Source organism: Tachyglossus aculeatus, assembly GCF_015852505.1.
Source record: "Tachyglossus aculeatus isolate mTacAcu1 chromosome 12 unlocalized genomic scaffold, mTacAcu1.pri SUPER_6_unloc_1, whole genome shotgun sequence".
Lineage (NCBI taxonomy): Eukaryota > Metazoa > Chordata > Mammalia > Monotremata > Tachyglossidae > Tachyglossus > Tachyglossus aculeatus.
Genome location: NW_024044828.1, coordinates 14,562,649 through 14,576,094, shown reverse-complemented (window position 1 = coordinate 14,576,094; position 13,446 = coordinate 14,562,649). Strand labels below are relative to the sequence as shown.

Below are 13,446 nucleotides of genomic sequence, written 5' to 3'. Positions count from 1 at the left end.
GCAGGATCTGAATCCATTTGTTAGCACCTTATCCAAAGCATCTACGACAGTGCTCGATGCATTCCTCCTTCCTAAGCACCCAACCAAGGAAGGGCAGACCCCTTCCTTCATGGCTGAGCCCTGGAGCGGTATATGGGCAGAGCCTCCACAGGACCTCGGGGCTCCATTTTGCTCTGACTCACATCCTTCAGCAAGAAGAAAGCATGGGCCTGAGAGTCAGAAGGGCCCGGGTTCTAACACCAGCTATGTGACCTTTGGCAAGTCACTTAATAATAATAATAATAATGATGGCATTTGTTAAGCACTTACTATGTGCAAAGCACTGTTCTAAGCGCTGGGGAGGTTACAAGGTGATCAGGTTGTCCCACGGGGGGCTCACGGTTTTAATCCCCATTTTACAGATGAGGTAACTGAGGCACAGAGAAGTTAAGTGACTTGCCCAAAGTCACAAAGCTGACAATTGGCAGAGCCAGGGTTTGAACCCATGACTTAACTTCTCTATGCCTGAGTTACCTCATCTGAAAAATTGGGATTTAGGCTGTGGGCTCCATGTGGGACAAGGACTGTGTCCAACCTGATTAGCTTGTATCTACTCCAGCACTTAATACAGTGCCTAAATATCATTAAAACAAAGACCGATCGATGCACTTAATACCATTAAAAAAAAAAGACCAATCAATGCCACCACGCTCAGCGAGAACTGCACCACCCACCCTTTCAGCTGGGCTGCTGCGTCGGCCTCCACCTGAACCCTCCTGGTCATGCCACAGTTCTCCAGGGATAGCTTTTCCAGCAGCTTGAAGTCCACATCGTCACCGATGCCGATGGTGAAGAGGCACACTCGGTCCCGGGTGGCCTCCTTGGTGTTATTGAGGATCTTGGGGGTCTGGATCTCCCCCACGGTGGGCCTCCCGTCTGTCAGAAAGACAATCAGGGACACGCTCCGGGCGTCGATGTCATTGTGGGCCACGAAGTCATTGAGCAATCGGATTCCTGTCTGGAGGGCCCCGTTGATGTTGGTGCCTGCGGGACACGGAAGCAAAGCGCGGTCAGTCTGACCTTAGGCTTCCTCGCCCACGGAGGCCCAATCGAGTCAACCCTTCACCACCTGGGCCCTCGGCTTTTGGCCTTCCTCCCTGCTCACTCAGGCCTTCCTGCCACCATGCTGCAGGTGGGCACCTCCACCAGAAGGCAGGCTGGGTCAGAGAGAAATGGGGAATTGTCATCAGCCTGGCCACTGATGGTTGCGCTGTGTTATGAGGTAGTGGCTGAGGGAGACGGTACTTGGGATTTCTCTGCGGATTTCCTTTAAGCCTGCTGTTTGTGTTTCCCCTGCGCCACCCCAGCCTCCATAGATGATTAAGATTTGCTAAACGGTGACTCTGCCCTCTCTTCCAAGTTACAACCTCTTCCCCACATCCATCTGCCACTACACACCCCTGGGCACAGGGGCATCTGACAACCAAACAGAAAAGGAATAGGAAAGTGTCTGTTCAGACCGATTTCTTTTACCCCCAGGACTGTGGACCCTGAGCTCCATCTACTCAGAGCCTTGGCTCTTGGATAAGTGGGCCATCCTGTCTCCTCGGAAGCCTCTTTGAGATGACAGCATGGTCTACTGGAAAAGACCATGGGTCTGGGAATCAGGAGATCTCTGGCACTGACTTGCTGTGTGACCTCGGGTCAGTAGCTTATCCTATCTGGACCTCAGTCTCTTCATCTGTAAAATAAGGATAATTTGCCTACTTTCCCTATCTGTGTGATTGCGAGCTTTGTGTGGAGCAGGGACTAGGCCCCATCTGATTCTCTTATATCTTCCCTAGTGCTTAGTACAGTGCTCAGCACATAGTAAGTGCTCAATAAATACGATTGAATGAATGAATAGTAAATGCTTGATAAATGTTGTCATCATTATTGTAACACTAAGGAAACCATGGTGCCTGGCCAGACGGTGAATCAGTGGGCTCAATCCACTCAATTTCCACTTAGTGGCTGCTTGGCCGAGCTTCCCAGAACTCTGTCTTCCAAAGAATGGAGAGAGTTCTTTGTGGCAAACCTCAAGGAGTTGGTTTGGGAAGGAGGAAGAGGGATGCAGAAAACAGGCTCAGACCAGGACTGTCAGGTGCAGGGAGTTCAATGAGAGGAGGAGCTAGTTAATACTGGTGAATAGTTGATCCCGCTCCAAGAGGGAAGAGATGAAGGCAAACTGAGGAGGAAGATAAGGGATTCGGGAAAGCGTCTTTAAGGACCTTGGGAGTCTCCAAAGAAGCCATCAAACTTCTCTAATCTGATGTGAATAATTATAACGCTTACTCTGTGTCATGTGCTGCTCTAAGTGTTGGGACAGATCAGACCAAGGTCCTTGTGTTACATGGGCTTCACAGTCTAAAAGGGAGGGAGGGAGAACAGGTGTGTAATTCCCATTTTACAGATGCTGATCCTGAGACACCTAGAAGTTAAATGACCCCCCACCCCCACCCCGGCGGAATAACCTTCAATTTCCCCATGATCCAGGAAAGCAGTTTATCTCCACGTTGGACTTGGCAGGATCCCAGCCAAAAATCAGTGCCCTAAGCAGCAATTCATCAGAAGTGAATCTGGACAGTTAGCACATCGGCTTCAGGAGTGTGAACCTTTCAGGAGTGTGCACTGCAGAGAGGCCCACCAGAGGACAGGCTTGCTCTGCTCTGTTCCTGCTCTGCTCCATTCCCCCAAGGGTAATTACTGCACAACTATTGAACCAGGCAGGTCCCACTGCCTTCCGAAAGCAATAACACCATAGCTCAAGAACAGCAGGGCATCCTGTTAGCCCCGATTCCTCCCCTGCGTGGCCTCTTTTAGTACGTGGCTTCATTGTCTGTGGATGATGAGAGAAGGCAGGGGAGCCTCCCTGGACCCATTGGCTCTTTCCTCTGGGCTTATTTGACCACCTTGGATGGGGACCGAGGCAGGAGGGTGTGGAGGTCCCTTCCTGCAGTCAGAATCCAAGGAACTTCCTGCTTCTTTTCAGAAAATAAATGCCTGACTAATGCAGTCCAGGCTGAAGCCAAGGCCATTAATTATAATAATAGTATTTGTTAAGGGCTTACTATGTGCCAAGCACTGTTCTAAGCACTGGGGTAGATACATCATCATCAGGTTGTCCCACGTGGGGCTCACAGTCTTAATCCCCAATTTACAGATGAGGTAACTGAGGCCCAGAGAAGTTAAGTGACTTGCCCAAAGTCACACAGCTGACAAGTGGTGGAGTCAGGATTAGAACCCATGACCTCTGACTCTCAAGCCTGTGCTCTTTCCACTATGCCACACTGCTTCTCTACTGGCTGCTTGCTGCTGGCACATAGTAAGTGCTTAACAAATGCCATTTAAAAAAAAGAAAAAAAAACCTTCTCCAGCTGGCTCTGGGGGAATACACCAAGGACCAGAGTGGCAGATGATACTTTAGGGACCTCAGCCTAACCTCTGAGGAAACCCGCAAACAGCCTGCCTCTGCTTCCTGGGCAGTTTGCAAGCTTCTCTCCTACCTCCACTGGGGGACATATGGTGGATGTAGACTTTGCCATCCCTGATGCTGTTGCGTGTGACGGGCACCAGTCGGTCCTTCCACACTTTGATTCGGCTGGAAAACCCAACGATGTTGAAGTTGTCCTCAGGCCGCAGGTCATGGAGGATGGTGAAGAGGGCTTCTTTGGTCTAGACAGAGGCAGACACGGGTCAGTCAGCTGAGCTAATTCCCATCGGCTAATACTAACAACAACAATAATAATAATAATTGTGGTATTGTTTAAGCACTTACTATATGCCAGGAACCGTTCTAAGCACCGGGTTGGATACAAACAAATCAGGTTGGGCATAGTCCCTGTCCCACATGGGGTTCACAATCTTAATCCCCATTCTATAGATGACGTATCTGAGGCCCAGAGAAGTGAAGTGACTTGCCCAAGGTCATGCAGCAGACATGTGGTGGGTACGGAACTAGAACCCAGATCCTTCTGACTCCCAAGCCTGTGCTCTATCCACTAGGCTATGCTGCATTCTGGACTTCCCAACCGGATCCTTTCATGGCAACAAGATGTACTTGAAAGCAACAGCCTACTCCTCCTCCTCCTGAGAAGGGATAAGGAGTCTTGGGGTAGCAGGCTATTTGGATAATTTCTAGAAGAATGCAGTCACTTTGTAAATAAGCCACCAGCTCTGTCCAGAAGACATGGGGCAAGTGTTTTCTAGGGTAAGAAAGAACCATCGCTGGGGAGAAAAATGGGTGAAGAGAATGGGGCCGGTGGTGAGATGGTCGGCACAGTCTAGATGTTCAGCCCCCCATGAAGAATGAAGCTCTGAAATGAAGTCAGTCTCTTAGCATTGTAGCTATGCTCACCTTAACACAACTATGCTGGGTGGGACACCTGAGGAAAATGACTGACAGCAAGACACCCAAACAGTTGCTGTAAGGAAAGTTGAAATTGGTCATCAGAAAGCACAGAGGGCAGAGGAAGCATTTCAAAGATGTGATAAAACTTCCGACGATGCTGCATCCCAGCTCAAAACTGGGAGGCAATAGCTTATGACAGCACGCGGCCATCGAGAAAGGAGTAACTCTGCACAAAAGTTTGCATGGAAAGAGAGGCAAGGGAGAAAAAGAGAAAACGGCACCAGTCGTGGCAAACAATAAGCACAAGTGACAACCTTTTGGTGAGCCTATTATAGGGCTGGGATTGTGGATCTTGCATTGGCCTTTTCAGACAGACAGACAGACACACACACACACACACACACACACACACACACACACGATCTTCATTGTCAGTGATGAACTGAATATGAAGGACAACTCTAAGTGTACATATGCTCAGCCACCAGAATGTGGAGCTTCCCACTTGGGTCCCCTCCCCTCCCCTCTCGGAGTGAAGGGGGTGACCTGAAGAGTGAAGTGGAGGGGTGGAAGAGGAGAGAAGGGAGAATTGGGAACATGTGTCCCATGCCTCACTGCCTCATTTTGAGGACAGGATTGGTTACTGACTTCCTCATGCTTCCATCTTCTCTGCCCCTACTGTGGCCACTATATCTTTATCTTGAGACTATTTGTTCCAATCAATCAATCAATCAATTGTATTTATTGAGCGCTTACTGTGTGCAGAGCACTGTACTAAGCACTTGGGGAGTACAAGGCAGCAATTGTGAGCCACACTTATCCCTCACCTTCCCCACAATATAGTCAATGTAAACACATATCACATTTATGCAAATGCTTTCACAACCAGACTCTGCTCCCACCCTCCCACTCAGATGTCTGGCCAGTGCAGCCCGCGATCTCTTCCATTCTGTCAACATGGTTTCAACCCCTCTAATACAAAGGAAAAAGCCCCAAACAAACCTGCATTTGAATAGTAATTTTATTTTTCCAAAGCACTTATTTTACCCTCATGACATCCCTATGAGGTAGGGAGAGGCAGAATCGTCCCTATGTTTACAGATGACAGGACTGTGGCCCAGTGAGGTTGAGTGACTAATCCAAAGTCACACAGTAGGCCACTGGCAGAGCTGGGAATAGAATCCAGGATGATACTTTCCCCTCCCATAGATCACACCCTCTGACCCTCCAAACACTGACCCCTCAAGGATGTCTTCCCTTTCCCACTCCTACAGAGGATCCAACCCCAGGAATCCTCCACATCCATCGTGCCTCCAGGCTCCACTGAAGCTCCTCCCTACTTCCCCTGGAATACCAGAACCCGCCCTGGACTGAGCCCCCTGTCCACACTGGGCACAGCTTCAGTAGAGCCCAGCTGGGCATTCTGCTTCCGACCCACTGGTTGCCCAGGCAGCCAGGGGCTGTGACATGTCTCGGAGCCCGGCCTTAGTAAGTTGGGCCAGTGGAATTTGCTGCCCTCCGGCCAGCTGGCTGCTCCAGTCCCCGCCCAGACGATTCACAGCCTCTTGCGTGCCCAATGAGTCTAGGGTTTATTTGTTCTCTCCCAGCAGCAACCGAATGATTTGTCCCCTCTCACAGCTGGGCAGAAGCTCCCCATGGACTCAGTGTCTGCCCTGCTCAGGATGAACAGATTTGGAAGGGATTTCCCCTGGAATCCTTCCCCCCCGCTCTTCATGAAACTGGGGCTTCCCCCACTCCTCTAGGGGAAGGAGGGCAGCCACAATGGGCCATTTTTTTCTCTAGCCTCTTTCACCCCCTGCTCCCTGTCTCAGGAACCCTCTTCTCTTTCCACCTCTGGCCTCCAAGCCTCCAGCACTGCTGGCTCCACCAGGACCACTGAACCCCCTCGCAGCCTGGGGACTGTGCATCTCCTTTTCAGCTCAAAGGAGAAGCCAGCCTGGGGAAACCAGTGGCACTTCTGGCCCAAAAGAAGAATCCAGTCAAGTTGGACCTGAGTGTTTGCTCTGAATCAACAGAGAGCAGGGGAAAACTAAGAACAGCCGTACATGCTCAGCACCTCCTAGGTTTTCCTAGCACTCCTTTCTCAGCCCCAGCAATCACCACACGCACGCAGGGCCAGCAGCACCAAGCAGCCAGTGGCCTCGGCTTCAGCCAGTCTCATCTATCCAAAGGAGCCACAGCTAAAGCTCTGCCTGGGCCAGTAGCTGGGGGCTAAACTGGCTCAGTTTAGTCCTGCTAGAGCCATCCCAATCTAGTCCTGGCTCTGGAACCTGGGGAGCACTGAACCATTCATTCATTCATTCATTCAATCATATTTATTGAGTGCTTACTGTGTGCAGAGCACTGTACTAAGCGCTTGGGAAGTACAAGTTGGCAACATATAGAGACGGTCCCTACCCAACAGCGGGCTCACAGTCTAGAAGGGGGGGAGACAGAGAACAAAACAAAACATATTAACAAAATAAAATAAATAGAATAAATATGTACAAATAAAATAGAGTAATAAATACGTACAAACATATATACATATATACAGGTGCTGTGGGGAGGGGAAGGAGGTAAGGGGGGGGATGAGGAGGGGGAAGGGGATGGGGAGGGGGAACCAGCAGAAGTGAGCTCAAGTCCATGTGAGCGGGGGTCTTGGCTCTCTCCTGGAGGTCTTATCACATGCATGCCATTGTCCTTGTTGCTTTTGGGAGGTACAGTACCAGCAGCATACCCAGTAGCACCCATCCACTGCACTCTGAACCCCAATCCTGTTACTCCTGGGACAGAAAATAGGAGAGAGCGCTGCAGGGGGCTGAGGGGAGGACCCAGACTGACTGTCCAGCCTGACCATACCTTGGTTTTAGCCTGGGCCCTACCAGACTCATGCTAGGCTCTGCCACTGCTTCACAGATGGGAGATTCTAATGTAAGCACATTATAGGCAGGGAAAATATCCGCAAATTCTATTCATTCATTCAATCATATTTATTGAGCGCTTACTGTGTGCAGGGCACTGTACTAAGCAGTTGGGAAGTACAAGTTTTGTACTGTACTCTCCCAAGCGCTTAGTATAGTGCTCTACACATAGTAAGCACTCAATCAATGCCATCTATTGATTGATTGGGAGCCATCCTCAGGTCTGTAAGCTACAAGGCAGCAACAGCCCCTGTTTTGGGACACTTTAATACTTCCCTCCAGACAAGTATCAGAAGTTAGCTGTGGACTGCATTTGGCTGGATAGCTCCTCCCTCCGCTTTTCCGATGCAGGTTTCTTATGACCTTGTAAGGCCACAGCTGTGATGTATCCTCACATGCACTCGAAGAGCAAGCCAGTGGAACTGCGGCCCACCCGGGGCCTGGAGGCATGGGTTAACCCTGTGATGGCTCCCAACCTCCAAAAGGTTAAAAGGCACTAGAGGCGGTGGGGATAGGGTGGGTTGGAAGAGAGGAAATGCTCAATAGCTTTAAACTGATATTTCTGCACAGTCTAGAAAAATGGTGAGTTGCAGCAGAGACCAGATCAGACATTCGCGTGACCTGAACTGAAAGCAGAGTCAATGCCCGTTCCAATATGATGCTTCCCATCCTTGTTGGGCAGAGGGCAACTGTCCAACCCAACAGCATCCCAGGCCTTGTTTCCATCGGGTGCAACTGGCACATGGAATCTCAGGCAGTCCTCAACATACGGCGCTTTGAGTCAAGATGAACGACACGATGTTTCTAAATTTACACCCTGTTAATTAAATTCACTACCCTGTTTAGGACTCTTCCTTCCTTTACAGTATGGCTTCCCTTTGCCACCACTGCCACCCTTCATTACTGGCTCCTGGGGCTTGGACAGTGGTAGGGGGAGAAATGGAACCCATAAGAGTCAAAGAGAAATAGACAAACAAAAGCCCTGGTTTGGGGTAGCAGTGGTGAAGGGAAAGAAGGTTTAACGACAGTAATGACAGTGGGAAGGGACAAGGTGGAGTTGCCAAGGAGGATTAATACTTCTGTTTCACTTCTGATGAAGTATAAGTCACCCGGGTAGTGGAACCTCTCTGAACCAATAATAATACATTCTTTTAATCATATTTATTGGGCACTTACTGTGTGCAGAACACTGTATTAAGCACTTGGAAAGTATAATTCAGCAATAGAGACAATCCCTGCCCACACTGGGATTAGTCTAGAATGGGGGAGACAGGCATCAAAACAAGTAAACAGGCATTAATATAAATAAATAGAATTATAGATATGTACATATATACACAAGTGTTGTGGGGCAGGGAGAGGGGGGTAGAACAATGGGAGAGAGTCGGGGTGATGCAGAAGGGAGGGGAGCTGAGGAAAAGGGGAGCTTAGTCTGAAAAGGCCTCTTGGAGGAGGTGAGCCTTCAGTAGGGCTTTAAAGAGGGGAAGTGTGATTGGCAGATTTGAGGAGGGAAGGCGTTCCAGACCAGAGGTAGGACGTGGGCCGGGGGTCAAAAGCGGGACAGGCGAGAACGAGGCACAGTGAGAAGTTTAACGGCACCAGAGGAGCAGAGTGTGCAGGCAGAGATGTAGGAGAGAAGGGAGGTGAGATAAGAGGGGGCAAGGTGATGTAGTTATGTTGTTATGTTAGTGATTGCTAATGAATAAAGTACACAATTCTGGGGAATTTTGGTAAAAAAGTAATCAATCCCCCATTTAGAACAGTATCCCTAGGAGAAAATTATCCCCCATTTACAATCTTTCTATTCAAGAGGCATTTTCAGGAACCAGTTGAGTTGGAGGACTATGGGAAGGGATGAGAAACCCAGAGTTAACAGGCACCAAAGAACACACCCCTAGGCTGGGGAGGACATGGAGAAGAGGGTCTTTTAAAGGCTGCCCAGCCCTGTGCCTACCAGTCTGGTTTTTCCAGAACTCCCTCCCTTCAAGTTCCAAACTCCAAGGCCAAAATTACTGAGAAATCTTACACCTCTCCCTACCTGGATGGTCTTTGCCGTGGTCTGACTGAAAAGTTATCAGTTCCTACAATTTCAGAGGTAAAATCACAATAATAATTATGGCAGTTTTTATAAAACACTTACTATGTGCCAAACACACTGCTAAATAGTGGGGTGGATTCAATGCAGTCAGATCAGACACAGTCCCCTTTCCACATGAGGCTCACAGTCTAAGATGGAGGGGAGAACAAATATTTCATCCTTATTTTACATACGAGGAAACTGGGGCATAAAGAAGTCCAGTGACTTGCCCAAGTTCATGAGCAGGCAAATGGCAGAGCGAGCTTAGAGTTTGGGTCTCCTGACTCCCAGTTTCTTGCTGTTTCCACTAGACCATGCTGCTTCTCAAAAGCCCCAGCCTATATATGTATTGTCTTCAGTGGAAAGAGCTGGAGGTGGGAGGGAAGTTGCACTGGGGCAGCTGATTGGGAGCTAATTGAGCAGTGCCAGAGCCTCTCAAAACATAACTTCAACCACTGCCCCTGCTCTTCTACGGAAAATACTACCCAAGCTCATTCATTCATTCATTCTACCTTGCTTATTGAGCACTTACTGTGTGCAGAGCACTGTATTAAGTGCTTGGGAAAGTCCAGTACAACAATAAACAGATTCCTTGCCCACAATGAGCTTACAGCCCTCTGATTCTGTACTCACCAGGGGATGGACACTACTGCCCAAATGGAGAGCCCGATCCTGGCCCTTAAGGGACTAGCCCTCTCCAAGTTCCCAGCATATCTGAATGATCCCATCTGAACACAAGCAACAGGAAGGGAGATCTGGGGATCCTCGCCTGGGCCCAAGAAGGAGGCATCTCTAATTTCAGCTCAAACGTGGATTTTTCCAGAGGCAAATCACCTCCAACACCCAGTGACCTGGTCTAAATTGAGCAAGTGCAGTGGCTGCAGTTACTCTGATTCGGGCTTGGGAGTCAGAGATTGTGGGTTCTAATCCCCACTCCAACACTTATCAGCTGTGTGATTTGGGGCAAGTCACTTAACTTCTCTGTGCCTCAGTGACCTCATCTGGAAAATGGGGATTAAGACTGTGAGCTCCATGTGGGACAACCTAATTACCTTGTATCTACCCCAGCACTTAGAACAGTGCTTGGCACATAGTAAGCGCTTAACAAATACCATCATCATCATCATCTGACCCGTGTAGACAGCCCAACCAGATACTTGAAAGGGAATGTTTCCCAGTGGAAAGAGCATGAGTCTGGGAGTCAGGGGATCTGGATAGTAATTCCAACTCTGTTACTGGGCTTGCTGTGTCACATAACCACTCTGTGTCCCAGTTTCCTCATCAGTGAAATGGGGCTAAGATACCTGCTCTCCTTCAGACTGTGATTCCCAGGTGGGCTAGAGATCACGTCTGATCTGCTTTTTGTGCACCTCCCCCAACATTTAGCACAGTGATTGGCCTGTGACAATGGAGTCTCCTGTCTGGGAGAGCAGATGAGCCCTGATCCTAGGATTTCAGGACCGAGAACTGATTATGGTGAGAGTAGAATGAGCAGCACCACTAGCACCCTTCCCTCTCCTGATAGCCTGGTTCACTGTGCCATAGCACACTGCAAAGTGCACACAAAGATTTTTTGACATGCAGGATCCTTTCATGCTGAAGTGGCAATAGCTTAGGTCTAAACTTGGCTTGGCACATAAACACTGAACTCTTTACTAGCTAGAAATTCAGACTGGCCAGATTATTCAGCTTGTCATGGACTATCTACATGGAGCAAATTAATCAAAGAGTGGCCACATTCCCACTTCTCATTTGCTTTGAAGACTTGGCCTTTGAGTAGCTGAGAGTCACTTCATTCTGTGTTCGTTTTCCTTCACAGCTGGAATGGGTTACCCAAGGGCTAATTCAATACAATTCAAAAGCTTCACACCCAGAGCCTCCGATAAAGTCTTCGGTGAGACCAATGGAAAACTCGACAGCCTGCACAATCCTTCCTGGGATACCCTTTGGCACAGACTACTCTCAAATAGTTGTGAGACTGTGTCAAGCCAGGGTGAACAGGATGAAACCCTGACCCAGATGGCATTTATCACAATCCCCTGGTTGTTGGGCATGGCGGGCGGAGGGGAAGACATGACATCATAAGCAGAGCAAAGTTCTGAAGGGGCTAAGTGGTCAGTGACTCCCACTATTTCTGCACACTAACATTCTTGTTCTCGTGAGTGGCTCAGCTGACTGTGCTTCTGAGGGCAAAGGCTTCTCTGCTCAATTGTCCACCTTGTCCTTATCTCCTATGTGGCCACCACCGAGCTCCAGAGTGGGGCAGTTTGAAAAAAAAATCGCAGGAGTGGGTTCTCTCACCTGACACTTTTCCCTCAGAGTAAAATACTCAAGCCCTTCTCTAGCCACCTTCATGTGTCATCCTCAGAAGAGGAATCGCCCTGTAGATGTCAAGGTTTATTGGATTATCATATGTATATTCAATTATTTACTCTGCTAGTCCATCCTGGAGTCCTCAAACTACTTCCTGTTGGTTCCATCTCTGACCACTTTCTGCAAATAACTCTTTTCTGGCAGCCTCCCCCTAAAGACTGTAGGTTCCTTGAGGGTAGGGATCATGGCTCTTGCTTTGGTTGAACTCTCCCAAGTACTTAGCACAGTGCTTCACACTTGGTAGGCACCAAATACCACCATCTGATTGATGAACATTTTGTCAAATCCACAAAATGTCCTTTAGCTCATCTGACCTTTCCTCCCCCAGAGGACATTATGTGGCTGCCATTTGAAAAATGCAGCGTATCAGCTGGGGTACCTTTTGCTCCATCCACACACTCTGATTGCTCAGTCTTTGTGTTCCTGTGTTCAAGGATTTTGAATTTTGGTCCAAACAAGAATTTAGATAACTGTACCCTTTACACTTTCCCTTTAAATTTTAGTTGAAAATTCAAAAATTCAAGCTCCTAATATTGTCTCAACTCTAGTTTGATTCATCCCCCAAGCATCTAGTACAGTGCTTGGAACAAGGGGAAAGCTCAAGATGAAAATTTAATAAATGAAAATATTTATCTAACAAATAATGTCGTGGCCTAGGGGCAAGAGGACATGACTGGGAGTTAGGAGACCTAGGTTCTAATCCCAGATCAGCCACCTGACTGCTAAGTGATTCTGGGCAAGTCACTTCACTTCTCCGTGCCTCATTTTCTGCATCTGTAAAATAGGAATTAAATACCTGTTCTCCCTTCCTGTTAGCCTAAGAGCCCCACGGGAGACAAGGACTATGTCTTATCTGATTGTATTGTATCTGTCCTGGGTCAAAGTGTACTTTCCCAAATGCTTAGTACAGTGTTCTGCCCATAGTAAATGCTCAATAAATACCACTGATTGATAGAAAGCACTAAAATTTCACGATAATGATTATTATTATAAATGTACTTAATACAGAGTAATTTCTTCCCAGGAGCCCAACTAGCTGGCCAGTTAACTCAGTCTCTACTCCACTTTCATGTGGGGGCTGATCAGAGACACTGTACTGTTATCCCCATTTTTCAGAGAAATTAAACAGTTTAGTGGAGGACCTACACTTCATGAGACCTGGTTTCGAATTCTGGCTCTGCCACTCACCTTCTGGGACCTTGGAAAAGTAATTTAATTTCTCTATGCCTCAGTTTCCTCATCTGTAAAATGGGTATTCAATGCCTGTTCTAACTCCCGTCTTGACTGTGAGCCTTGTGAGACTGTGAGGGACTGTGTCCAACCTGGTCATCTTGTGTCTACCATGGTGCTTAAATCCAGTACTTGGCTCATAGTAAGAGCTTACAAATACCACAGTTGTTAATATTAATAGGATGATTGCAGTGGAGGACTGAAAGCACAGAGAGATGAAGGGATTTACTTCAGGTTGGTTGCACAGAGCTGAGAACAGAGGGCACGAGTTGGCTCTACCTCCCTGTTCCTCTGCTCAATTCACTGGACCTAGTTGCGCTCTCTCAGGAGCAGAAAGTCAACGTCGTCCACCAGGGAACTTTTTATCTTGTTCCCTCGCTCCCGAGTCTGCTCCTTTTCCTCCATGGAGACAATCTCCTCTTTCTTCGCTTCGGGTCCCCAGCTGATGGCTCACCCATTTGCCTCCACTTCAA

At 48.3% G+C, this 13,446-nt stretch overlaps 1 protein-coding gene across 1 annotated transcript in view; it reads right to left on the bottom strand.

Annotated features, from left to right (window-relative positions):
• ITIH5 (inter-alpha-trypsin inhibitor heavy chain 5) overlaps positions 1 to 13,446 on the bottom strand; it is a 60,048-nt gene that overhangs the window by 9,178 nt on the left and 37,424 nt on the right. The window contains exons 8-9 of the mRNA XM_038741419.1: positions 3,525 to 3,693; positions 714 to 1,023 (exon numbers count right to left, since the gene is read on the bottom strand). Coding sequence (XP_038597347.1) covers positions 714 to 1,023; positions 3,525 to 3,693 — 479 coding nt within the window. The remainder of the gene's footprint in view (positions 1 to 713; positions 1,024 to 3,524; positions 3,694 to 13,446) is intronic.